Genomic DNA, 16,536 nt, shown 5'->3' with positions numbered 1-16,536 from the left:
TTCTTTTAGTATATAAAGATATTTAGTATATAGTATATTTAAGATTTTATGTGTTACTTTATTGATCAAAACTGTTGATTTGCACTTCTGATACTCTAACATGTATTAGGCGAATATAAAGCTCAGACTGAAAGTTTCTAAGTACTTTTACATTCCAAGACTAAGATATACCTGTAGTGACTTTTAATGTATATTTTATTCTTTAAAAATGCATCTACACAGATGACACAGAGGGATTGGACACCAAATACTCAACTTTGAGATTATACAGCATATTTCATCCACCTAGTCTATGAATAAATTTGTATTTCCAAAACTGCTAACCAAATGAAAGGGAAGTTAGGCTGCTCGAGAGATTATTAAGAGGTAGGTACTAAAAGAACAAGGAAATGTTCAACCAAAACCTCATATTTTTAGAATAAAAGTCTCCCAGATCTTATTAATTAGGCAAGATCTAATTATAAGGTTATAACTTTATTATAAGTGTTACTTACTGGATTCTAATCCATCCTGAATTTTGCTTTTTTAAGAAACAGTGGCTAGGTGCTACTGTTGGGCAAGGAATATTCCCTACTCTCAAAAAGCTAAACTCTAATCTAGTGGAAATGAGAGTGGAAACACCAAAGAGCCAGGACCTTAGGGGAGGACCCAGTGTTATTCGTGAGGAGCAGCTGAACAGCCCATAAGCAGAGAGCTCTAGTGTAAAGTGGCACAAGCAGCTCTGGAAAGTTGGCAGCACAGACTCTGAATAACCTGGCACAATTTTCATAGCAACTATTTTTTCTTACATATTTATACTATCAAGTAAAGTTGCAAAAATGGGTCCACTGTTACAATGAATTCTTATAAAATGCTTCAATAAACCACAGACTTCAGTCATAAAGGACTCAATCACGCTAGTTACATCAGTTTGCCACCAAAAGTTACACAGCCTGCACTTCTCTCTATCCTTGGAAGCTCCTCTGGATACAATTCATTTATATTTAGAATGGACACAGACATCAAGACATCTGGTCTTGATTTAAAACATCAATTCTGAATTCTGCAGCCTGTGGAATGAAACCCCATTCACAGAAAGATAGACAAAATGAAAAGGCAGAGGACTACGTACCAGATGAAGGAACAAGATAAAACCCCAGAAAAACAACTAAATGAAGTGGAGAAAGGCAACCTTCCAGAAAAAGAATTCAAAATAATGATAGTGAAGATGATCCAGGACCTCAGAAAAAGAATGGAGGCAAAGATCGAGAGGATGCAAGAAATGTTTAATAAAGACCTAGAAGAATTAAAGAGCAAACACCTAGAAGATTAAAGAACAAACAAACAGAAATGAACAATACAATAACTGAAATGAAAAATACCCTAGAAGGAATCAATAGCAGAATAACTGAGGCAGAAGAACGGATAAGTGACCTGGAAGACAGAATGGTGGAATTCACTGCCACGGAATAAAATAAAGAAAAAAGAATGAAAAGAAATGAAGACAGCCCAGGAGTCCTCTGGGACAACATTAAATGCACCACCATTCACATTATAGGGGTCCCAGAAAGGTAAGAGAAAGAAAGGACCCGAGAAAATATCTGAAGAGATTACAGTGTAAAACTTCTGTAACATGGGAGAGTAAATAGCCATCCAAGTCCAGGAAGCACAGAGAGTCCCAGGCAGGATAAACCCAAGGAGAAACATGCCGAGACACATAGTAATCAAATTGACAAAAATTAAAGACAAAGAAAAATTATTGAAAACATCAATTCTGAAGTTCTCAATTATAATTTTAATAGTACCTGAATCTGTCAACTCTTGTGTTTTTAAAATCTGCTAACATGTATAGAGGAGTAACATCTAAAAAGTTGTATGAATCATGCATTTATACAAATTAACCTATGATAAAAATCAAAGCATATGTAAAAATAAGCTCTTGTCTGCGTTGTCTCTCACCCCTCTCAGTGAAATATACTCACCTCAAAAAAATCAAATATTAGTTCCAGGTTATCTGGTTCCATTGTCTGTATACTATACTCTGTCCAACGATCAGGCTGTAAGCCATACCCACACTCCGGCTGTGAATGCCTGCACTTGAATTCATTGTCGCTTATTAAGGATATCTCCAGACTATTGGACATTTTGTGAAGAACAGTGGGAGATACCCTATCATCGTCATCTTCCTCCAGACCCTCTAGTGTCAACTTTACCCTACATAAAAGGAAAAAATAATGAAATGCAAAAAGTGAAAAAGAAGGAAAATCCATATAAATGTTACCAAAACATTAAATTTAAAAATGCTCCTTGTATATGCTAAACCCTCAAATAAAAATATTACGCAGACTACACATACTACAGGTTAAGGCATTAGTTATACTTTATAAAATAGTGATTTTTTTTATCTCCACACATTTCTGCAAAGTATTAAAATGAGATAAATGCTCATTATGCCTAAGGCTGTTTTCATTAATTCTTTAGGTTTTTAAAAATGCATCTAAAAGGGCATTTACTATTATCCATTTATAATTGGCTATCTCAATTTCTTATGAGAAGTTTCACAAATATATATATAAAACAAGTACAAATTTGAACCATATTCTGTTAGTGTGCATTAAAAGACTGTTAGAGTTCGTAGTTGTAAATTTTTAAGTTTCCTCTTTCTTCTCACCACAGTGAGTCCACGTACTTTGTGAACAGTACATCATTAAAGAAAACTATTGTATTAAATATATATATTTGCATGTATTCATGGTTTTTATGTATGTATATTTATATGTATGTACCTTTTTAATGAAACAAATGAATAAAAAAATAAACCAAGAGTCTAAAACTCTTACAGACTCCACAGCAATGAAAACAAAATACAAGTTACCCAAGCTATTGGGTCACAAAGACTAGTTTACTCCCAATGAGAAGCGATTAGTTGCACACAGCACTTGTAATGCCAAACAGTCAACTCAATTCTAGAATATTTCTTGCACCAACTGGAATGTACATAGATTAAACAACTTTAATACCAGTGATGTAGAAGCAACGTTATTGTACAGAATACAGCTGCGCTAGGAAAACTTTTCATTCTAGATTTAAATGAGATCCACTTAATAATACAAGTAACAGAACTGTATTAGTGAGGCCTGCTCTCTCCGAATGACGCTGCTGCCTTCAACCACCGTGCAGACTTGCCTCATAGGCACACACTCTGAAACCTTCCAGAGGGGATATGAACACAGGTTATTCAATTAGTAATAAGGTTCCGTAATCATACTGTAAAACCAAAAGCAGCACCACTTTAATAATCCAAACAAAAATGATCATCTCTTCTCTCCAAACTTTTAGGAACAGTTCTGAACAACTGATTTTGTTGGTCAGCCTGAAGGAACAAACATTCTCTACCAGGACATATGAAAAGCGACCACAAGTGGATAGTAATGAACAAGCAAGGAAGAAATGGAAGATTAAAAATGGCTATTCCAGGGACTTCCCTGGTGGTCCAGTGGTTAAGATTCCACGCTCCCAAAACAGTGGGCAGGGGTTCGATCCCTGGTCAGGCAACTAGAATCCCGCGTGCCATAACCCCCCCCCAAAAAAGGCTAACCTACAAATAGCAATGTGCATCTATGCCCCCCCAAAAAAATCAAGTTTAAAGGGATCTATGAAAGAATTTAGTTCTAAATGAACTAAACATTAAAGGTTTTACTCAAATAGCTATATAAATGTTATAGTCTATCATAAGTAACATTGCTTTCCAAGTTCTGGTGGAATCAAGCGAAAGAGAAACTTGTGTTGTTGAAAATGTGGTGGTAATGAGATAAAACATCATGTCTAGTGTTTTATTTAAAATTTAAATGCTGTTGCTAAGTTTTTAAAAGTCCTGATAAACCTGCAGATAAATTTATTTTCTAGCCACTGAAGGCTTAACCTATTGATAATATGAATTTTGGGGGAAAAAGATGGTCAAAACAACATTGGTTTCTAGCTATGCACAATTATTTCAGTAGGAATCAGTCACTTAATTTGTAGAGCCCAACTAAGTATGGTTATAAAAATCTTCCAGTTTAAGCTTAAGCAATACAATAATATAATCAATCACTATATAAACAAGAACAGTACAGGACTCAGGATGCATTTACAATGCAATCAGAACCCCATTAATTATCTATTAATTTTTTTTTTTTTTTTTTTTGGCCACACCGCAGCATGCAGGATCTTAGTTTCCCAACCAAGGATCGAACCTGTTCTCCCTGCAGTGGAAGCACAGAGTCCTAACCACTGGACTGCCAGGGAATTCCCTCTATTAATTTCTTATAGTCAAAGAAAAAATAAATCCTAATAAGCCCAACCAACCAAGGCTTTATCTTCTACTGCTACCTTTATTTCAAGGTCTTATGCTAATAAAACACTTTACAGCGGTTAACACAATTTATTTGCTTCTTTTAACATGTAAATAAAATATTCAGTTATTTATGACTAACTGGTTAGAGAATCTCTGTGATCAAATGGATCTTGCAGATCAGCCACGTGGTCCAATTACCTAGGTTTTTCAGAAGCAAAGCAGAGGCCTAGAAAAGCTAATGAACAGAGGCAAGGTACACCCAACACTCTTTACTCACAGAACAGCCAATGGAAAGGGCTGTGAAGTGTTACCCACCCTTTCCCTTATGTATTTTATTACTGGTATAGGTAAGTACTATAATATTTTCAGCAGTTATTGTAAAACATTTATGGATTTACAAACTGCAACATCATTATCAATTTTATTCTGAAGATAATAAGTATTACTATTAATTACTTCAGTTACTGAAAATGGCCCTTTCAACCCAGCCCTGATATTTTGTCAGAAAAAGCTGCATAACATATCAAGACTTAGAACTCTCAGTCCCAAAGTTATAAAAATTCAAATGATAGGGCTGCCTCTGTCGTTGAGAAATCAGTTCACTCAAAGATATAACATGGTAGGGCTTCCCTGGTGGCACAGTGGTTGAGAGTCCGCCTGCCGATGCAGGGGACACGGGTTCATGCCCCGGTCCAGGAAGATCCCACATGCCGCGGAGCGGCTGGGCCCGTGAGCCATGGCTGCTGAGCCTGCGCGTCCTGAGCCTGTGCTCCACAACGGGAGAGGTCACAACAGTGAGAGGCCCGTGTACCACAAAAAAAAAAACACAAAAAAGCCCCACATATACATGGTGACATTACAGAAAAATTAAGTTACTTACTATTCTGTTATTTATACAAAGCTTGACACCTAAATCTTCTTAAATTAAGATTAAAATTAAACTAACCTGGAACTGCTATGGTAACTGTGACCTTCTTAACGGAAAAGTTTCTCGTTTTCAAGCCACCGGAAAATTTAGGACACTGAAGTATATTTCCAACAATCATTTTTCTCTGTTCATGCCATTCTCCCTTCATTTAGCTCAAAATCATTTCGTTATGTCAATTTTAAAACAAAATATTTATTGCTACACTAAGAAATTTTAAATGGTAGAAACTACAAAGATAGTAAGCCTAGAAATCACTTATCTAAGTAAAAACAAAATTTTCTTGTTTCTAATTTGGAGATTAAGACTAACATAAGTACATTTAACTGTAGCAATCTTCAGGCAGGGAAGCAGTTCACTCTCACAAGACACCGCATTTATTAGAAAATGTGACATTATCTGTGTTTATTTTCTTAGTTTATACACATAAAGGCTATAACCAGATGGATCAGAAATCTACACCATTAGTGAAAATAAATAGGCTAAGTAACAAATACACATGGTCATACCTAAATCTAGATTTTTTTAATTTTTTCTTGGTTATTGAGACAGGAGGTTTCTCAGAATAATGCAAACGTAATCTGATTTCAGTCTGACACGTCAGCCATCCAGAATCCAGAGTCTCAACACCATCTGGCAAAGTAAATATGAAGAACAGTAATTAATATACATATATTTAAAGCCAATCCAATAAGTACAATATATATTGACAATTCTAGTTCACATTCCGTTTAATATACTCAGGTTATCTATCACTGGTATTTCTCTCCAAAGCAAATATATAAGTAGTCTTACTTGTCATTGAAAAAGAACTTTTATATCAAGTAGGAGGGAAAAGTTAAATGAACATTAACAACTAGCCAAACTTTAGCACTAAAGTAAATTAAAATACTCTTGTTGAATATATTATTGAAGTAATACAAATCTATCTCAGAAAGAATACATATTGCAAGATGGCTTCTCACCTAACATTTGTTCCACTGGCAGTGGATCACTACTACACTTCCAAAGTTTCACATGAAATATTCAGCTGAAACTAGTTATTCCACTAGTGCTGGCAGCGTAGATATGAGGTGGTAACAACAAAACAAATGTATTCTCTGTTTACATATTCTGCCATAGATAAACTGCATGATTGTGATAACACTGTTAGCACTGTTTAACTTGAAGTTTCTTACTAACAAAGGTAAGAACATTTTCATAAATACCAGGGAGCTGACAACTGTTTTGGACCTAAGTTCTTCATCAAGAGAACTTCAAAAAAAAAAATCAAGAAGCTTTTCTCCTTAGATATGATTTCATAACTATCAAATTTCATACATGAAGAGAAACCACTACCATCTCTTAATTTTAAACTGTTTTCAGAAATGGACAGAGTTGGAGAAATGGCTTTCTATCCTGAAGGCCAACTAACGCTGAATTTAGGAAGATGATGACAACAGCAACAGATGACGAAAGAAATGCCATCCGTTTATAACCATGCATAGTAACTAACATATAATAGAAGGATATAATGTCATCATTACAGTTGAAGAAATGAGAAAACAACTTCTCCATTAAAAAAGCTCTCCAAAACATGTAGCATAAATTTTGTGTAGTCTCTAAAACACTAAATAAAACTATTCGAGTATGTTAGACTACCTTATGATGTGATATAAATAATCCCAAACAAAATCAAGAAAAATAAGTTAAATTCCTGCCCAAATACTGCAAAAGCATGTACATTTCTAAAGTGGATAAACATATGTACTTAGTAAAACCACAACCAAAACATTCAGGCCCTATTCCTTCCTGTACTCAACAGGAATGCAAACTGGTTATGAGCAATTATCTCTGGTTCACAGTCAATGCAAGCACACATTCTGTCCACCCCCTTTACACCTTTTGACTCCTACAGTATAGTATCTAAAATGAAAATGCAGTTTAGCATGATAATGCTGATACACTGTGAGAATTCCAGTCATTGAAGAAAAAACTTGAATCCTTAGGATAAAGTATTTACTGATGCAGAAAGTATATGAATGCATATTCCACTGTAAATTAATTGTTTAAATACTCAGCCATAATTACTAGAACATTCTGCTACTTAATCTTGATTTTACTATAAATGCACATACAAACACAAAATGCACAAACATAGCTTATGAGTAACATTTCACACTTTAAATGTTGAGAACAATTAACATCATTTTCAAACATAGTAGTGTTAAGTGATGATATAGTAACAGTTAAGTACAATACTTTTAAATTGATTATATTAATTCATATACCTAAAGTCAACAGCCAAATAAAAAATAAAAAATAAATAAAATTTTAAAGCATAAGAAGTATACTGGAGGGAATTCCCTGGCAGTCCAGCGGTTAGGACTCTGCTTCCACTGCAGGGGGTGTGGGTTCAATCCTCCTGGTTCGGGAACTAAGATCCCACAAGTCACGTGGCATGGCCCAAAATAATAATAATAATACTGGAAACTATTATTTAACAGAATGCATTTGTTTTTTGGATCTAGTCTTCTAGTCTCTATTTTCAATATCATACTGTCATATTTCCCTGTGCTGTTTCTAATGAAATGTAAGGTAACATCTCAACCATGTGAATAAAAATTTTCAAAACTCAGTCTCACTTACTGTGGATTCCAAATTGTCCATCGTCAATAATAATTTCACTTTCTAAAATTGAAGGAAAATAGAAAATCTAGTTAAAATTCATGATGTATATACAGAATGAACAATTGAGAAATTACCTACCTTAAGGATTTTTTAAAAAATTAATTTAGAATTTAAAAGCAGCCCAAAGTGAATAAGCATATTTATTGTAGCCCTCAATAAAGAAATCCCTTTTAAGGAGGCTATCAAACAATAATGGTTCTTATATTCATGGTGATTATTCACAATGTTGTAAGGAAGAGAAAGAAAACTCCTCAGAGAGGTGCTCTAGAGGCACTGGGACAAATGTTTATACCAACCAATGCATGAGACTGACAAGTTGCTGGACAACAATATCTCCTGGTTGATTTTTCAAACCAAAGGTCTTGGCACAATCAAAATGCTTATTCTTACGTAGTGCGTATTCTGAACTTACCTAAAATATAATGCTCCTCAAACCCCAACTATTCTCTATAGCCAACTAAAAGCTTTTTAAACAGCATAAACTTACCTGTATGTATAGAGCTATGAGGAATTACCAAAAAGTAAGTGTTTGCACATTGCCTCCTAACAGAAATTTCAACTAAATGAGAAAAGCCGTTAAGCCCCACCCTCTGAGTAAAATACTAATTATCTTCCCTGCTATTTCCTTTCCCAGTTTACTTTAAACATAAACCTGAATTTGTTAAAATAAGTGTGACAGTTCCCAATAAAGATTCTCTGGTATATTTCACACAGTTCTTAAGTTCAGAAGTTTTATTTTCCAAAAGTATAAAATACATTTATTAAAAAGACCAGAAACAAAATCATCCTACTTTCTCAAAATAAGAAAATATATTTAACTGCAAGATGCTTCAAAATGCAATTTTTTAAATATTCAATTCCTAATAATTTCCAACCTCAGTATGGCACTCTTTTAATTCTAAAGTACACTACATAAAAATTCTAAATATACTATCAAAAATGTATTACAAAAATGTATATACAAAAAGAAAATCCAATAAAGAGGATGGAATGAGATAGCTGTTTAAACAAGATGTGTCCTTGCTATATACAGGGTAAAGCAGAATCTCTCACTACTTTCTAATCTAAGCTAGTAAATAACAAGCCATTTATTCTTTAAATTCTAATTTTCTCTGGAAACTAAAACAGAGTTTTCAGCACTAAGTCAATTTATAGATGAAACCAAGTAGGTAATTTAATGTATGTGAAAAGAACTTCAAATTTTAATCTCAGTATGGAAAAGGAAATTCAAAAATACTTGTATGAAGAGAAATGCCATTTTTAGGCACAAGAAAACTAAATAACGTTTAAACAAACAAACAAACAAAAATTATCTGAATAGCAACTTTAACATAGCCAGCAGGGTATTGGGGGAAAATGTCTGCTACAACCAAGAAATCTGAATTCATTCATACAAGTTTATTCAAGTATTTACTAGTTTAAAAAACACACACAAATAGAATAACTTATTCTATTACTATTCAAAGTTAAAAATGTAAGAATCATTGTTTTGGATTAATTCTTTCCTCAAATGTTCTAAGTTCTCTGAGCAAGTAATATCAAAGCCACGGATGGATGCTCAGTTAAAAAAAATGCTATTTTATAAACTTTTGTAACTACTCCAAATATAAATATATATTCCACCATAAACCCATCTAATTCAAGAAATTAAAAATAACTAGGCAAACATTTCTAATAAAGTTTAAGAAGAAAGGCAATTAAGAACTGTTTAGTTTTGAAAGTAAGACCCATGATATGCTCAGTGAAACTTGTAGTACTGACAATGCATTGACCTTAAACTTTAAAATAAATATTTATTAAATCCCACTAAGCCATTGTGCAGCATATTAGTAACTTTATGCATATGCCTCAAACAGATGCAGTTAATGCCCATACCTAAAGGGGTTATTGATCGTGGTTGTAGATGAGTCTCCCACTTGTGAACTATGACTTGACATGGACCACCGATAGTCTGCAATTTAAAAGTTAAACGTCTGCAATAATTTCTTGTATCTTATTTTCTACCCATGATGCCATTAGATGTTTGTGGCCTAAGTCTTATACTAATTATGAAACCAAGAGATTCATCTTGTTAATATCAATATTATATGCGAAAAATCAGGAATGTACCAGGTCAAAAAACATGATGAATGCTGGAAGAAAATGAGGGTGAGGCAGTAAACAAAAATAAGATGAACTGGCAAATAAAACCATTTAAAACCCATTCTTAAATCTGCCTACAATACTCAGTTTTAATCTTTAACCGATACTCTGTCGTAAGTTAAAGTTAACAGCAAATATACTTTATGTTTGGTATGTCGGAAGTCAATGAAGTATTACTGGAAGACTGAAGTAACTCCTCAAGTGTTCGGAAAAAGCCTAAACTCTCTGATAGTAGAAATACTGAGAACAAATACTTCAAGATCAATTATCACAAGTTACTCAAGGAACTAGAGGGCATAATTAAGTCCTTCATTACATATATTTAACTAGTAAGTAGGTAACAGGAAGAATATCAGATTCTCGTATTTTAGTAACCAGTGTTTCTAAGGAGCACAGGAAGCCCTTTCCTCTAGGAAAGGACACATGCATGGGTAAATCTGAAGAACAAGTTTGATTAAAGGGGAATGAACATCCAGTTTTACTCTTACTGCCTTAAAGTTTATAAATTCATACAGTGTGAAAAATTTTAATACTGTCTTCTGTTATCAAATTCTCTTACTAAAAAAGAAAATAAAGCTTTATGTATTGTTGATAATGTCTACAGCAATTTAAACGCAAGAATGAACTACCACAAGGATTCTCTTGTGTGTTCCTAAAGTACTGAAGTATATGAAGTGTTTCCTAATTTTCCTTGAAGTATTTAAAACAAAACAAAAAACCCTACACTTGTCTAATTAAACTTATGTGCCAAAATACAATCCTTAAATACATATTTTAAAAGAAAATTTTCAAACTATATCCTTACAAGGTATTTTTTTTCTTCTTCTGAAGAAATTTAGTAAAATACAGAGAAGCAAAAAGAGACAAAAATCACCCATTATCACACTACTTAGGGATAATCACTATCAATATTTTCACTTATCTTTAAACCCTTGTCTAGGCACATATATACTCTTAAGTCTGGAACATATAAGCTTCTCTCTTTATTACATCTGTAGATGACATTAAATACTCTTCTATAACATTTTATAGGATTTCAATATTGATTTTATTTAATAACAAATGAGCCAAATGATAACAAATAAGTATGTAACAAATTAGGCAAGAGATAATTCTGTCATTTAAAATAACCAGAGGTTAAAATCTTTTTTTAAAACTTGCAAACTTTTGAAGATTGAAAACTAAAATTGCATTAGATATACATTCAATTCCTTAATCCTGGGATAATACAGGAACTCATTTTCTCTAGCTGAATACATCCTTGTTATAAGGGTTCACTTGTGAATTGATAATAAACTGTGTAGACATTTTTAAAAATGTAAATGTGAAAGTACTAATCTTAAAATATGGTGAATTACGCTAAAAAAACAAGAAACATCTGATCCTGCATCTGCTAGACGTTTTTTACTATAACTTTTTGCTGTCACTTTTTTGAATTTGTTTTCACACATCAAACTTTCTAACCCTCAAAAGATACAAATGTATATAATAAAAATAGGAATGTTTCTTAGCAATAATGGGCAACCAGAAATAACTAATCTATTCCCTTCTTCCACCCCTCCCATGTCCCCTGCACTCCCCTCAAAAAAAAAAAAAAAATCCTCTTTGCTACAAAAGTGGTGTAGATCCATATTCTTATAAAAGTTACTAATCAAATGTGACTTGAAAGGGTGCCATGAACATAATAGTAAATATCAGCAGGGATTAAAAGTGGGTAGAAGAAAGGAGAGACTTTGTTTTTGTTTTAAGTTTTTGTTTTAATTCAGGTATCAGGGGAATTTCACAAAAAGTGTTGATTACAGTATCTATACTTAATCATGTAAGAATAGTCCTGTGGATTAAACACTTGAGAGGGAACATATTTTAGCAGTAATTTTTAAAACTCCACTCCTGTTTACAAACCCAGTAACCATAGCATAAAGCTAACTAGGCTTGAACAGAATGGAGTCTTGAGGAGCAGTCCAAAGGGTCAATTCAACAGATGGCTTATAATTGTGTCTACTGGCGTTCACACTACAAATTCTAGGTTGGTACATAAAATGTGATAATATTGACAAATGAACCAAGTTTTAAAACACACTGAATTTCCAAAATTGTTGTGACTACTTTATTAAACTTTAGTAGGTAATCTTAAATTTTAGCTTACCAATGTTCTTTAAAACAAAAAAAAACCTTAACACCTGAGCATTGGGAAATTAAAGATCTTAGCAATGATTCCAAAACATGCAATCCTTTTTAATATGCTAAATGCAGTAAGTCATTCTTCAAGATCTTAGGCAAAAAACAAGAGTTCCGTTCTGTAAGACTGCCACAATTTTAAGCACTTTGGAGACAAAAGTAACAATATCAGTCCAAGACAGTACTCCACTAACAGGACTGGTAGAGTTATTTCACATTTTAGCATGTATTAAATCAGAAGATTGCTGGAATGTTTCTCATACAAAAAACCTGTTTCTACAAAAAAGTCATAATGACTGCTTTCTTAAACAGTTATTGATTGACATCACTCAGCTATATCAAGCACTGAGAAAAAGAAACAAGATTATATAAGAGGTAGACTGGGGTTTTTGTTTTTAACAGACCACCAAGCAAAACTATCACTATCATGGAATATCACTGCTTTCAAATATCATAAAAACTGTTAAGCGTAAACTGTAAAAATTTCACTGCTTCCTTTCTACGATTTTGAAAAAAATGGAAAAAAAATGCCCATGTGAAAGGGGCTCTGAATTTTTAATCTATGTCAGAGGCCAGAACCAGTTAGTTAAAAATCACTATTTTTAACAAGACCAGGAAGAAAAACAGTCACTTAGGAGTGAGTAAAGCAAAGAAGGCTAGGCCGACATACATCTCTCAGATGGTTCAAATTCATAGTTAACAGCTGAGGGTATTTAGCATGCAGAAGAATTTTATTAAGAAACCACTGTACAAAATGACAACCTGGGCTATTACGAAAATAAACAATTGTCTGCCTACCAGATGACTGATTCTTTTGTTAAAGGATTTAAATAAAAATCAAGGGACGTTAAGAACAAGGTAAAAGAATTTGTAATGAATCTAATTATGAGTGAATGTTAACACCTGTAAAAATTAAAAGCAGATGTTACTGAAAAATAAGCTATTTCACTGAAATGAATGAAAAATTTCAAAGACAATATAATTAAAAAGTGGCTAACATCTCAGTATGAGACAACAATCCCTAATTCCAGCCACAAATAAAAAGGGGTGAACATGGATTAAAAAATGTTTAAATTACACATTAATTCAAAAATTATCTTTGGTGAAGATATGAAATTAATGGGTTATCTGCAGACTCACAGCAATGTTTCCATTCCAGGAATATCTACTACTTTTGTTTGCTATGTTTAAATAAGATAATATTTGTTACCTGTAAAAAATTATTTTAGAATTTAATATATTAACACCTTATTCTAATTCTACAAAGCATAAGAAGATACAGCTGTGAGAAATTAAAGAGAAAAAGGACTTCAAGAGTCTTTAACTTCTAAACTAAAAGGAATATGCCAGAAAGAGCAAATTACGGAAGAGAAATTATGAATGGTAAAATTTTATTCATAGAAAAATTTTAGCAATGGAAGGGATGTAAGATATCTATAGTTCAAACCCTTCATTTTATAGATGAGTAAGCTGAATTCTGAAGGTCAAGTGACAAGATCACAAGATTTTTAGCTTAGGTTCTACAACTGCTTGGATAACCTAAAACTTTTGACCCAGTAAAATTAACCTTATTACCCATTTCAGTTTTTCAATGCTTTCATAATCATTTTGCTTTCCAATCATTCTTTATATTCATAAAATATATACTCCAATAATTTACATCATTTCACGATTTAAGATTCCTTGCACATTAGTTCTATCATTTGACAATGCACAATTGAGACAAAGTTTCTAATTCTATTAAAAATTATGATTCATTTAAAAAGCGCCACCAACTTTAAAAAGAAGTGTCACTTTAAGCTGGCATGTGGGAAAAAAAAAACCTCTAGCCATATGCATGGGATTTTATGTGGCTATTTACTCTATTCCATGAAAAACATACTTACCATGGCAGCCCCTGCATCACACGGTACATGTGTACACGATACAGAGCACCTACTTAAAGAAACACACTCACCAACACATACTGTAAACTTTTGCAAGTATTACAAGGGGAAAAACTTGTTTCTTACTGTAAGCAGACTTCGTGCCAATTTTTTGGAAAAGGCATTTTGGAAGGATTTGCTGCTTTTGGTTACATTTTCAATGAAAAGAGAAAATACTGTAGGTTGGCTTAATTTGACCTGTGTTGACAACAGTCTTACTTTAGGAAACTACGCCCAAAGGACTCATGATTTTTCTTGTCCAAATGCCCCCGTAAGTAAAATTTAGTTAATTTCACATACCAGGATCCTCAAATATGCTTTCAAACTCACAAGTGCTATGATCTACATAACTCTGCACAAATGTTCACTTTATACTAAAGAACTTTGCCACAATGTACAACCCCTATGCCAAATAAATGATCTTTTCCTTAGTCATTAAAGTGAGACTATTGTCAAGATAAGCCAACATAATGATCAACTATAATGTAATTTAATTTTAATTACTGAGTATATTCACAATATATTCTTGGAATAAGAAACGTAATAGGTGCAAAAGACAGCTGAAGTGGGTTTGTCAGTTTTTCTCTTTTATATAATGGTGGCTAAGAGACTGAGGTAACAGTGGCTGCTTGCAATTTTTTTTTTTACATGTAACAAGTATTCAAGGACCCCAAAGGGAAATAAATTTTTAAAAAGATCTAATCCATGTTTGCTTCCTAGACTCCTGCCTAAGCCCTTGTTCACATGCAGCCCAAAGTGTGCTCAAAGGTAAAAATCTGAAGGAAAATAATCCTTTCAGCAAATAAGTATCTTTAAAATAAAGAATCAACTTTTCTAAATATGAAAATGTTCCCAAAATAATAAATAAATCATTGTGAGCAAGCAGATTTAGATCTAACTGATATTCCAAAGGCCTTCAGAAAAGATCCTGGTCTATCAACACTATCACTGAAAAAAAATCTAAAAGGAATGACTTCAGTTTTGATAGGAGTTAATGCAGCCACTAAGAGATGGCTGCGTTGAAATAATTTTTTCGAAGTTACTCACTTAAAGTTGGCTATATACACTTCTAAATATATCTTTACCACAGATGAATTAAAAAAATGAAACAAAAAGAAAAACCCTTACTACTGGTTACTAACTAGTTTACAAAAGTTATAGAAAATGCACACCTATCAAGAACACTTATCATTAAAACCAATTTCATGATAAGAATATTGCAGAACATACTTACTATTAGTCTTTTAAAAATTCCATTGCACACACTATTTGCCTCTGAAGAGGCTACTTCCTTTCTTTTTGGTACTAAAATATTATTAAGCTAGAGTTCTTTTTTCCTTATTTGATCTAAACAAACTCATTTTACTTTTAATGTTTCCAAACTTAAGTTAGTTGCTTTTGAAAGAAGTCTTCTAAAGAAACTGGAAACTAGATAAAGAAAACATACCTTTGGTTCTAAAAAGCACCCTTTGAAGTAGCGGTACTGAACTGATACTCCTCTACTAAGTACAATGGTTGCTTTCCATAACATGCTGTGAGAAAAAAGAATTAAAGTAGCAGCATCAGTATCAAACTAAAATTCATAAAGTCTTCATTAATTCATAAAACCCCTCAAGTAAGGTCTGTGATCAATACCATTTATTTATTCCTACACAAAATTTTACTCCAGGCCTAATCTGAACCAGGTACTGGGAACACAGTGATGAATAAGGCAGAAAGAGCTCCATCTTCAAGGAGATTGCTTGTTTATGTGGATAGACAAATATATAAGCAAACAGCATACATAGGAAGGGCTAGCTGATCTTTCTGAGGTGACAAGAAGTTTTGGAGGGAGATCTCAACAAGAACGAACTGTCTGAGCTGAGACCTAAATGATGAGCCATACAAAGAAGCAGGAGAAGTAGTATTCCAAACAGAAAAGGCAAGCAGTGCAGACCTCTGAATCTCCTCTCACTTTCCACTTAGCTAGGGATGTTACATGGCTGCTAAGAGGCTTTGAGGCCAAGGTCACAAACTTAAATGCCTGTTCCCAACTGTCCCTTATTCTGTCCTGCCCAGCCTCTGGCTATTTCCCTAGCCAAGCAATCAGTGTCTGTATCTTACTTGTACTTGTATCTTACTCAACATCTTCCTCTGAACTATGTCATTCTACATATTCTAATGCTAATTCTAAAGCTTAGACTCAACAGTGAAAGAATTCACTACAATTCATGATTATAACTGATTTTTAGCTTCAAATCATAGGCCAATGTTATTCAAAGTGTGGTCCCAGGACCATCAGTATCAACTGGGAGCTTGTTAGAAATGCAAAATCTCAGGCCAGGGCTTCCCTGGTTGCGCAGCGGTTAAGAATCCACCTACCAATACAGGGGACACGGGTT

At 33.4% G+C, this 16,536-nt stretch overlaps 1 protein-coding gene across 3 annotated transcripts in view; it reads right to left on the bottom strand.

The window, feature by feature from the left end:
• The window catches only part of GPCPD1 (glycerophosphocholine phosphodiesterase 1), a 63,012-nt gene that overhangs the window by 33,683 nt on the left and 12,793 nt on the right, over positions 1 to 16,536 (bottom strand). For 2 of the 3 annotated variants that reach the window (XM_030872607.2, XM_060284294.2), the window contains exons 4-8: positions 15,603 to 15,687; positions 9,786 to 9,861; positions 7,869 to 7,910; positions 5,750 to 5,873; positions 1,962 to 2,193 (exon numbers count right to left, since the gene is read on the bottom strand). In XM_030872607.2, coding sequence (XP_030728467.1) covers positions 1,962 to 2,193; positions 5,750 to 5,873; positions 7,869 to 7,910; positions 9,786 to 9,861; positions 15,603 to 15,687 — 559 coding nt within the window. The remainder of the gene's footprint in view (positions 1 to 1,961; positions 2,194 to 5,749; positions 5,874 to 7,868; positions 7,911 to 9,785; positions 9,862 to 15,602; positions 15,688 to 16,536) is intronic. The other variant, XM_060284295.1, reaches the window with a different exon arrangement.

Source organism: Globicephala melas, chromosome 15, assembly GCF_963455315.2.
Source record: "Globicephala melas chromosome 15, mGloMel1.2, whole genome shotgun sequence".
NCBI lineage: Eukaryota > Metazoa > Chordata > Mammalia > Artiodactyla > Delphinidae > Globicephala > Globicephala melas.
The sequence above is the reverse complement of the archived record's forward strand: the minus strand, read 5'-3'. Positions and strand labels throughout refer to the sequence as shown.